Source organism: Temnothorax americanus, unplaced genomic scaffold, assembly GCF_048541705.1.
Source record: "Temnothorax americanus isolate GAGA-0224 unplaced genomic scaffold, ASM4854170v1 Scaffold12, whole genome shotgun sequence".
Taxonomy (NCBI): Eukaryota; Metazoa; Arthropoda; class Insecta; order Hymenoptera; family Formicidae; genus Temnothorax; species Temnothorax americanus.
In genome coordinates, this window is record NW_027509253.1 from 2000206 (window position 1) to 2011321 (window position 11116).

An 11116-nucleotide genomic window follows, 5' to 3' on the forward strand; every position below is an offset into this window, starting at 1 on the left:
GTTCGAATAAAATGGAAAAGTTCGCGCTCTGAAAAGGTCGAGAGGATATTTGACGGTCGCCGGAGAGGCTCCTGCACCCTTCCTTTTTGAAACCGAGATCGATTCGTTCGTTAGTCGCGCGGCGCGACGACACCTCCTCTCGCTCGGGAGAACGTAATTGCGATGCGAGACGAAGCGCGAGAGGAGAGGGGCAGGGTTTCGAGGAGAGGCCGCCGCGGCTGCCAGCTTCCCGAACCGCTCTAGGATTAGAAATGCGCGCGTCCGCTTCGTTAGTCGCGGGAGAGCGGATCCGTAATACCCTTTTTACACGTTAACACGCTTCGAGAGGAGGACGAATTTTATGAGGGCGCGCGCACAAGCGCCGCTTTTAACGCCGCTCGCGTTCGCTCGTCGCCCTCGCGCGCGCTTCTCGTCGTGGCGCGAGCAGGGATCGGTATTTTTAGGCGTTTCGTTTCAGAATTTTCGGAGCATATTTCGCACGCGCCAAGAGCGAGGAGATTTTGAAAGCTTCTGGTAATTTATGTAAAACGCTTCCACTTAACCGCGCGTTTGGCAATCCGCGCCGCGCCGTTTCCGATAATGACCGATAGAGAAATATAGCTACGGAGCTTACATTTCTGGCGAATCGTCTCATATGATCCGCGACGCCGCCTCGTGCGTCAACGACGTTAAATTTCGCGTGCCACGATCGTGCAAGACGGAATAATTTATGCTCCGCGGCGCGAGCGAGCGAGAGGCAGCAGCGCAATCTCGCTTTAATAACGTCGTACGTTCGATTACCGATACGATCCAATCTCCGCCTCTATATTTCGAAGACCTTGCGGAACGCACGAGCGAATTTCTCATGTAGCGGTGGTCGCTTTGCGAGACGACGGGGAGGACGGTAATGCGATTACGCGGGATTCGCTTCCTCGGTTCACCATCGGCGAGCGACGCGTTCGAAACCGGAGAACCGAGATAAAACCGCTCGGTCGGGACGGGCGACACGCGCAACTCGGTCGCGCTCGGTGTCACGCGTCAAAGAACGGAAAACCTTCGTTTTCGCTCGAGGAAACGACTGCAGATGCGCGCGACGAGACGCGCGCGTTCGACGGCGATGTCGAAACGAAGCTGCGAAAATCGCGCTAAAATTAAGTCCCGCTTCTTTCTACGCGGACTTTCAAACGGCGGCGTCTGGTCGCGGCCTCGCGCACCGAGACCGCAGAGTTTCCGATAAACGTCAAGGTTGTTCCTGCCAAGAAAGAGGCGTTTGTGCGAAAGAGGACGTCCGAACTTTCAACGCGTACCAGGACGAAAAAGCATCAGCCCTCCCGTCGTTCCCGTTAAACGTGCGCACATATCCCTACACGCTGCCTCGTAGAAACGAAGTTAGTTTAGCCGCGCGAACGTTGATCAGCTATAAGTACGCTTCTTCTTAAACCCCGTGGATCAATTGCGTCGAAAAACGAAATTAATATTCGCCGGGCCTTCTAAAAATCGTGAAAGAAAAACAAACTCCGCAACATAAAAAAATTATACGTGCGTTACCTTCGGCTAAACGTGTCTACACTTGCGCTTTATTTCAAAATTGAAAACCAAAGACGGAATTCTTTCGCAAGACACTTCAAAGTCGCTGCGGTGAAAGAGGGATAATTTTCACCGGGGAGCTCGCGCTGTTTAATTCATTCGGTCACGGAGAAACCGTCGGGCGCAGCTGACTCTGAGAGGTTTTCCAACGCGAAAAAAATCATCCGGCCATTTTTATACCGCTAATCCTTCGTCGTCTCGGTAACCGCCGCCGTCCGTAAAACGCTAATTACAGCTCGGCGCGGTCGTTTCCGCCGCACCGGTGAGGCAGGGCGCAGACAAAAGCAGCTTTAGAGAATCCGCGAAGCTTTCTCCCTCTCTCTCTCTCCTTCCTCTTTCTCTCTCACATTCTCTCCGGGCTTACCGAACTTTCCGCAAAGTACGGTGCCTCTGCGGAAGACGGCCGACCGAGTAGTCGGCACAGGTTTTGTCGCGCGATCCGAACCGTCCGCCGTGCGCGTCGCGGACAATAATTTCACTCCGGTAACGCAATAAGTACGCCGCTCCCGGTGAACCCGATGCTCCGAGCGCAAGACCCGAAGTCCACGTACAAAGGGAACGACTTTCGTCGTCGACGACGTGCCGTCGCAATCGCAACTGTATATACGAACGCGAAGGACGTCTCGCCGACCGTACGATCCCTCCGCCGAAGAGAATCTAATTATGATCGGTCGTTATCGCGGCGCTTCTCTCTTCGCGATTAGGCGTAATCGATCGGATCGCGCTCCGATCCGACCGATCGCGTTGATCGTCGCGGGATATTCGTGTCGCGTCTTTCGTGGCCATTTTTCAAGTCACGCCCTCAGTTTTCCTTCCTGCGATTTACCTCGATATTGCGATGAAAAAAAATCTTAGCGTTTTTTTTTCCGAGAATCACTCCGTGGATTTTTTTCTTATTAAGGTTTCGTTACATGGGCCGATTTACGGCCGCTCGTATAAAAGTCTCTCGCGGCGTTTAGAACGGACGTCACCGTTATACGCGGGAGTTGCCCCGAGTTGCCGAAGCTTCGCGGGGGGCAGCTCATCCGTCGCGAGAATTTCGAGATAAGGCCGTGACACACAGCGACCGATAGTCGCCGCGATGAAACTATTCGCGTTCGCGCGTCAAGCGAGGCATTCCGACCGGCGCGGCCGGGCCAGTTCGCACGTCGTACAGTTCAGCGACGAGCCTCGGAGCTTCGATCACACTTGTCGAGGGGAAGTAAGCCTTCGCGGCACCTCCACCTCCACCTCGAGTCGCTCGCTCCTCTACCTCCCATTCTCTATCCCCCTTCGTTCTCTTTCTCTGCTTTCCCTCGGGCCCCCCCCCACCCTTCCTTCTCCTTTTCCTCTCCCTCTTTCCCTTTGCCATCGGCTCACGATCCATCTCACCCGCCTGGTACGACGCCTCCCCTCCCCCACGAACGACCTTGACCCCACGTCGCATCCACGTCGTCCTAATGTTTTCATCTAGACGGTTATGCAGACCAATCGCTCGATCGGTCTCACGCACACGCAAACCGATAGTCTCAAATATATACATATATACGTCTAACTAACAATCCATACGCGTCTATTATACTATATACCATGTCGTATCCCAATCCTATATATGTATATATCGCAGTCTAAGGACTAAGGATATTGGACAATACTATCGAAATTCTCGATAATCGATGCTGGGAAACGTCGAAAGTCGATTATACCTTAGATGGGCTCAAATTTAAAGATTATCACGTTCGAGGACGGTCGCACATTGCGGTACGAACGTTACAATTATCGTATATACGGTTGACAAGCGGAGGAGTTGTTAACCTCCGATGACCGTACGCGTTGGTGACTCTTCCAAGTCCCCCCTCCCCAGACCCGTCGTCACTCCACCTCCCGTCGCACCGACCGCCGTGCCGCGCCGCGCCGGTTCTTCGATCATTGGCGCCACTACGTTCTTTCTCCGGAGAAATCCGCGCGCCGAAGGTTGAGGAGAACGGGCGTGAGAAGAAAGGAAGAAAGGAAGCGCGCCGAGTCTCGACACGCGCGAACGCGATCGGAGCGAAAGATTTCTCGCGTTATCGCGATATCGCGTCGAAAGCGATTAAAAAAAAAAAAAAAATCTCGCTCGAGAACGACTGGACGAGCCGGCGATAAAATGATTTGGCCGGGCCCCTCGTCTCGGAGACGAGAAACGCGAGCGTGACAGCGCGATAACCACTGGGGACGCACGACGCACCACGCGTGGTGCCACCGATAATCGATCGGTCGTAAACATCGCGGCGAAATCGCGCCGAGTCGCGCGCGCGCGTATCGGCTCGCCTCGGCTCTCTCGTTTCGCTCGTTTCGCGCGGCCACGCGCTCGTAAAAGAAAGGGACACGAGTCGCGCGACACGGGCGTGTTTCGCGACGTAACGCGTCGCCCGGATAATTAATGCGACGGGGAACGCGCTATCGAGCAGAAACATCCGCGAAATCGAATCGCGCGCACCATCCGTCGCGAGGCCCGTTTTCTTTTAGCGACGCTTTACATTACGTTTTACGTATTTCTTCCTTTCTTCCCTCTCTTTCCGCGTTGAAGATAAAAATTTGGATAGTCGGAAGGGAAAAAAGGGTAGAAAAACAAGATGCAAAAAGTGCGGGCGGATGAAACGGAAAACGGCGAAACGTAAAACTTGAGGAATCAGTGACGAGAAGAGTGAATATTTGGGATGCCTGGAATATTTCTTCCATAATTTTCCTGGAACGCGAAAGCTAACGCTAACACGTCCGTGCTTTCGTTCCGTAACTAATATTTCATAATCTTTCCTTTTCTCTCGTTTTCCTCATTCGCTTCGAGCTCAGTCGCGGCGAGCCGCGTCGGTTCGTTCCACTTCCAGGTAGTACACCGATTTGTCGCGTTTAAACGCGCGATAGGTGAAAGCGAGCGTTTTAATCCCGCCGTAAACGCGAGGACGCGGACGGTGCGATTGTCAGCAGCGAAGAGATTAAAGAGCCGCTCGTAGCTTTACGGCGCGCTCCCCTCATCGCGGAATCTGGGCCACGTCTCTGCCCGCGCTGTCCGCTCCGCCGATGGATGCCAAAATTCTCGTAAGTTATAGTTAGTCGCACTAATATAACGGTATACTATTCGTCGAGCGCGAGACGCGAGGAGATCGGCATTTCGGAAATCGCGTACCACTCGCTTGCGTAACGCCTGGAAAAAAAAAAAAAAAATACTCTCGATCGCTCGAAGATCGAAATTTACTCGAGAACGATTCTAGAGATAGAGATCCCGCGAGCGACGCGATCTTTGATTTTTTTTTCCAAGGAAAGTGACTAGGTACGTCGATCGACCGTTGTTCGCACATTTTTGCCAAATATACGTTGAATATACGCTTCGGGAATAGTTGAATCGTTTTTCACGCATAGCGGGTCAAAATGTACGTGTATGTATATGGAGGAGTAAAAGCCACGGTGGGGTAAGTCAACGTTTTAAAAATATTGACTCGTGCGCATAGATGCACAATCCACATACGATATATAAATTGCATCTATGCGCACGAGTCAATATTTTTAAAACGTTGACTTATTGTTAGACCATCGTGGCTTTTACTCCTCCATATATATATATGTGGGTCATTTGTTAAATATAAATTTAACGTGGAAGGATAGAATGGCAGCTCTCGAAACGAATATATATATACGTACACAATTTCTACCTTCCGCGGTAATTGTCGATATACATTATCCTCGGGCGCTCGCCGCGTTTTTACGTAACGTCGACTTTAGTTCCGGCAAAATCAATTGCAACCGGATGCTAATTAAAAGCGAGGCTGGCGAAAATTCATTTCGCGTCTCGTCCGTCTAGTCGTGGACCTTTCGATTCAAAACGAGAGATGGCGGCCACGGTGATTATTTTGCAAATAATTATTTATCGCCGGTATATCCACCGTATTCCTCAATCGTTAATTACAAACTGCGTTGCGATGCGCGCGCGACTTTATATTACACCCGCAACGGGGTTATTTTTCGCGCAACAATGCCGCGATGTTTTTACACGTCTTGTTAAGCGATACTTTGCAACGGGATGTTAAAAACATCGTTAATATTTATAATACGTAGATATACGTATACGCGATCTTTCTTTTTCTAAATATAATTAGGTGCGCCGGCTAATTGGATGGGCCACAATAATTAAAAAAAACTCCTTCGGTTTGATAAAATATAAATAAAGACACACACTCACCTTAATCCATCCTCCGTGAGCGGTCACCACCACGTACAGCAAATACAGATCTATATCCTTCCCATTTATCTTCGGAGACTTCTTGAAGAGAGTCCTGAAATCAGTAAAGAAGAAATCTTTGAAACAACTGGAAAGTCCGGTCTGGAAGCGAATTTTACGCCGTGTCGGATAATTAATTTTTCACGAATCGAAAAGCAGTCTTTCCCGTTTAGGATTTCGTAAAAAAATATCACGAGTAAAACAATCGTTCGTTAATTTGTGGCATTTTTCAATAGATTCTCTTTGCGAAAATAAATGTTTACGCTTAATTAATCTGCGTTAATTAAGAATCAAATATATAAATATATATATATATTTCTTTTTTTATTCGTCGATAGAACTTGTAACGGGAGAGACAAGTATTCGCACTCGTGGAATCTCGAATGCAAAATTTTTGTCGAATTCGAGAATCTCTCGAGAAAACGGCGCGTCGATGGAAAATGCAGTTTTCGAATCCGTCGAACGAAACGCGCGTCCGAATCGCAACGCGTGCCTTACGAAACAGCGATGCGTAACGCTGCGTTATTTCGGTTTTTCGCGTCGCAAAAAAGATCCGCGGGAGTTCGCGTAATCGCGATACGAGAATCCGGAGCTAAGTCGAATCGGCGGCAACAACGGGACGCCTCAAAGCGTATTTACGTTTCAACGCTGTATCGGATCTACTATACACGTATGCGTGTATATATACGTGTACGTACGAGCGTATACATATATATATGAGGGTACGATTCGCGCATACCGAACCGAGGTCCGCGTCTTTCCGCGAGGAGTTTTCCTCGGAGACGCGCGAGGCAAAAGCGTCACCGCGAAAACACACGCCCGCGGCCCGGTAAATGAGAAACCGTAGGAACCTTTGTCCTCAAAGCTCAACGAGTCGAGAGAACGGAGTCGAACCTAACCTCAACGGCGCTCGCTCGCTCGCTCGCTCGCTCGCCGCGTCGCGTCGCGTCGTCGGCGGCGGCTTCCGATCGTCGATCGGTCTCGGGCAATCGCGCGGATCGCGGTCGAGGGGGGGCAGGGGGGAAGCGATCTGGAGCTGAAGACAAACGCACTCCGAGACGGGAAGGAGGGGAGGGGAAGGGGGACGCGCTCGCGGGAGAGATCTCGCGCGACGAACGGAGAAAGAAGATCGAGAGAGAGAGAGAGAGAGAGAGAGAGAGAGAGAGAGAGAGAAAGAGGTGTACGTGTGTTTCGACTTACCCTCGGGTCTCGTGGAAGTGTCGGAGGTCCTTGAGGAAGTTCTCCCTCTCCTTCTCGTACGTGACGGGGTCCTTGTTGAGGATCTTGGCCATGTTCGCGGGTACAAAGTGCGCGCGAGTGCGGGCGTGCTAGTCGGGGTGGTGGTGCGCTCCGGGCTTACAGGGCACGCAGGGGCAGCGGGCAGAGAAGCGGAAGGAGGTGCGGCACATGGACGCGCACGGGGGCACATTTACGACGCGTGGAGCGTCCCGCTGCTGCTCTCGCGACGCACGGCGACGGCGGCGACGTGCGGTGGCGAAGGCGGAGGCGGAGGCGAGGACGAGGACGACCGCGGGTCGACACGGGGTCGCGACCCGCTCCCGACATCGGGTCGTCTTGTCCCGCACCGAAGTCGGCCGGTGGCCTCTTCGATACCGTCTGTCTCTCCCCCTATCTCTGTCTCTCTCTCTCTCTCCCTCTCTCTCTCACGCTCTTTCTCCTCCGCCTCTTTTCTCTCGCGCGCACACACGCGACGCGCACACACGCACACACACACACACGCGCACACTTTCCGTCCTTCTCCTCCTTTATTCGTCGTCCGCGACTCGCTCGCTCACTCGCTCACGCGCGCTCGCGCGCGCGAATCGAGACGGCGACGACGACGGCGGCGGCGGCTTTTCCCCGCCGTACCGCCGCCCCCGGACTGCCCGCTCGTCGCCGCGTAACGGCGTACGACGCTCCCGCGGGGCGTCCGCGCGCGCCGCGTGCACGAAAAATCGGGACGCGCCACCGGCGGGGGGAACGGAACGGGAAGATTCAGCAGCGGGCGTGCGAGCGACGACTCGCGCGTTCGCGCGCGTGGAGCGCGCGGCACGGCTCGGCTCGGCTTCCGATCCGATCAGCTCCGCTTCGCTCCGCTCCGCACTCTCGGCTCTCGAAGACCGCGACGAACGCGACGCCAATGACGACGACGGCGACGACGGCGACGACGAACGGCGAAGAGCCTCCTTTCCGATCGATTCACCTGTCACTTGTCGACGAATCTCACGGGGATCCGTCGCGCCACGGCACGCGGCACGCCAGCAGCCGCCTCGCGTTGCCCGGCCAGCTCGCGTAACGTCCGAATTCGGCCCGCGCCGCGCGAGTTTCTCCCTTGACGCAGGCGGCGGCGGTGAGAGCGTACTCGCGTAGCGCGTTTCACTGCGATGGCGAGGACGAGGAGGCGCTTGACGCTTGACGTGCGTCCGTATATCAAAATGGCGTCCCGTGCTGCCTGGCATCCATTGGCGAAGCCACCGCGCGGCCAATTTCCCGTATATATACGCTACCGCCCGATCCGCTACGACGGCGCGCCGCGACCGACGGGGCACGTATACACGCGCGACACCGCGGCGCGCACCGTTTCCGCTCTCACCACACCAGTGCCACACACGTCGGCGCAGTGCGCACTGTCGGCGGCGCGCGCGCGCGCGCGCGCGCTCACGCCCGCACGGAACACGGCACGGACAAAACCTCTACGTCTACGTCATTTTACGCGCGGCCACTCCGCGCGCGCTTGGTACAGAGGCCCCGACCCGCGACGACGGCGTCTGCCTCGCCTTGCCCGTGCCTGCGTCCCCACGGTGTTTTTCTACCCTCCGCGCGGCGTACCGTCCGCGTCCGTCCCCGACCGACGAAAATCCCGGATCGCACGGTACATTTTTACTTTCAAAATGGATGGGTTCCCCCACCGCCCACCGCCGCCGTTCGCCCGCCGTGCGCGCGCGGTTTGAATCAACGCCCGTGCCGGACGCTGGGCGCGCGACCTGCCTCGGCGCCGCCTGCCTCCATCTGTCGGCGGCCGAAAGAGGCGCGGCGGAGCTGAGGCGCGATTGGCGCGAAAGGCGGGCGGATTCGAACGTCGCGACGCGTTTCTTCATTCCTCCACTTTGAATTTGGAAATAAAAGACTGAAAATTTTATGAATTATATAAGATAAATAACGAGACACTTGAAAGATAAATTATATTATAAAAGTATATAAATGTACCTATATATAAATATTAAAATATTTAAAATTGAAAAATAAGATTAAATAACGCGAAGTAATGTAAATTAACTAGACAAACGTATACTACGTTTACGCGAGCGTTACTTCTGTGGTAACTTTATTGCGATAGTTTACTCCGCGTAAACAATGCTCGCGTAAACGTAGTAATAGATGTGATGAAGAAAGAGCGAATAAAATATTGTATTACGTATACACGGAAGTCCATCCCCGAAACCGCGAGGCAGAGAAATATAAATATCTATCACCAATTTATGAATTTCAAAACTTTGCGATACTCCGGCTGCGGTCCACTTGACGCTACAAATGTTCGAAGCGTTCTCTTCTTCTCTTTCTTTCTGCCCAGTTCAACAGTGGCCAGTGGCCAGTTAGCTTAACTAGTAGTTAACTCTCACTCTCTGTCTCTTTTTAACTCAAAGGTTAGATAGAGACGAAGAGTGAGAGTTAACTACTAGTTAAGCTAAACTGGCCACTGTTGAACTGGGCCTTTATTGAAAGAAAGCAGAAGAGGAATGCTTCGAAGCATTTGTAGCGTCGAGTGGACCGCAGGTTCCATCACTCTCCGCGCAAACGCCGTCGCTTCCGATGCGCTCGATCGCGATCGCCTCGAGGCCTCGATCACGGATACGGAAGTGGCCGCGTGCAACGATATTTACGAATTTTTCTCGTACGTGCCCGTCGAATTCGACCGGGCGTGACTTCGTAGATTCTCGACGATGACGTACAAACGCAAGAAGTATCACAGAGGCGATACGCATCTGAAAAAAGGTTGGCGAACGAAACGGAGAACGAAGGACCTGGACGAGGTGAGTTTACGCCCGTTTGCGCCGGCCGATTTTGTGTAACCGTAACCTCTTCGACGCGTGGCGTGGCCGGCCCGGACCCCGCGGACGTGTCTCGCGATCGTCGCTCGCCGATTAATCGCGTATCCGTTTCTAGATCGACGAGGATCTGAAGGAGGAAAACGTGAAGAAGCTGCTGAACCAGGAGGTCGATTTTGACAAGCCAGGAGCGGCGCAGCATTACTGCGTGCATTGCGCGTAAGTCCTAGTGCGATCTAACCTAACTTCTCGCGCAAAGCGATTAACGTGAAAACGACAAATTATTACAAGTTTGAGTTATTTTGTGCCGTGTGATAGTAAAGAGAGGAAGGTAACTCCTATACTTGATAACACGAGAATTGAAATGATTGAAGGAGTTAAAGCCACAGTGGTGTAAGTCAATATTTTGAGAACGTTGACTTACGCCACTGTGGCTTTTACCCCTCCAATTAAAATTTGGTACTCGAGGGATTGAATAAATAAACATTTATTATTACGTGCGTAGAAACCGTTTTACTTCCACTGTAACGTGAGAAAACTTTAACTTGCGCGTTTTCATCAGATATTCCGCGAAGAACGATATTATTACGATATACAGCGTGTATTTCCATAGAAGAAATAACGTTGTCTTTTTTTTAAAGTACGTTTACCCGATAATATACGTTAAATCACATACGAGTTGACGATGCGTTACTTGTAGTATGTCATTTTAAAATAACATTTTTTTGTCCATTTCTACTAATATAGATTAATTTTAAGAGTGATTAAAATTAATCTATATCGATAGAAATGGGCGAAAGAATGTTATTTCAAAATGACGTGCTATAAGTGACGCATCGTCAACTAAATGTGATTGAAGAACCGAGATTAAAGTTCATCTACGTTGATAAAAATAGACATTGGAGTAACGCAATCTTTTATGAAATATAAAGAACGATATTCACATTGTTATATAAAACTAAGAAATGCATGATTTGATTCTAGGAGGTATTTTATAACCAATGCCGCTTTGCACGCTCACTTCAACACCAAGGCGCACAAACGGCGAATGAAAGCGCTTGAATTGGAGCCGTATAGTATCGAAGACTCGGAAAGAGCGGCGGGCAAAGGAAGTTACGTTACGCCACAGAAGCGGAAGATCGACACCGTGACCCGGGAAGATCTCGATAAAAAGGACATGGATGCTGAGCCAAATGCTAAAGCGATGAAAATAAACGAATAGAGGTATCTCGTAATTCATTTCGAATGTGACGCGAGAGAGACGTTAAAT

At 51.8% G+C, this 11116-nt stretch overlaps 2 protein-coding genes across 7 annotated transcripts in view; one reads left to right on the forward strand and one right to left on the reverse strand.

Annotated features, from left to right (window-relative positions):
* Positions 1-8668, reverse strand: part of Bap170 (Brahma associated protein 170kD) — a 47650-nt gene extending 38982 nt beyond the window's left edge. For all 6 annotated transcript variants that reach the window (XM_077398785.1, XM_077398784.1, XM_077398783.1 and 3 more), the window contains exons 1-2: positions 7001-8668; positions 5762-5855 (exon numbers count right to left, since the gene is read on the reverse strand). In XM_077398785.1, the coding sequence (XP_077254911.1) occupies positions 5762-5855; positions 7001-7092 (186 nt within the window). In that variant the 5' untranslated portion in view covers positions 7093-8668. The remainder of the gene's footprint in view (positions 1-5761; positions 5856-7000) is intronic.
* Positions 8669-9513: 845 nt separating this feature from the next.
* LOC143893431 (zinc finger protein 593 homolog) lies at positions 9514-11068 on the forward strand. The gene is made up of 3 exons (XM_077398802.1): positions 9514-9831; positions 9965-10065; positions 10831-11068. The coding sequence occupies exons 1-3, from the start codon at positions 9742-9744 to the stop codon at positions 11066-11068; spliced, it is 429 nt and encodes a 142-aa protein (XP_077254928.1). The 5' UTR covers positions 9514-9741.
* The last annotated feature ends 48 nt before the right edge of the window (positions 11069-11116 follow it).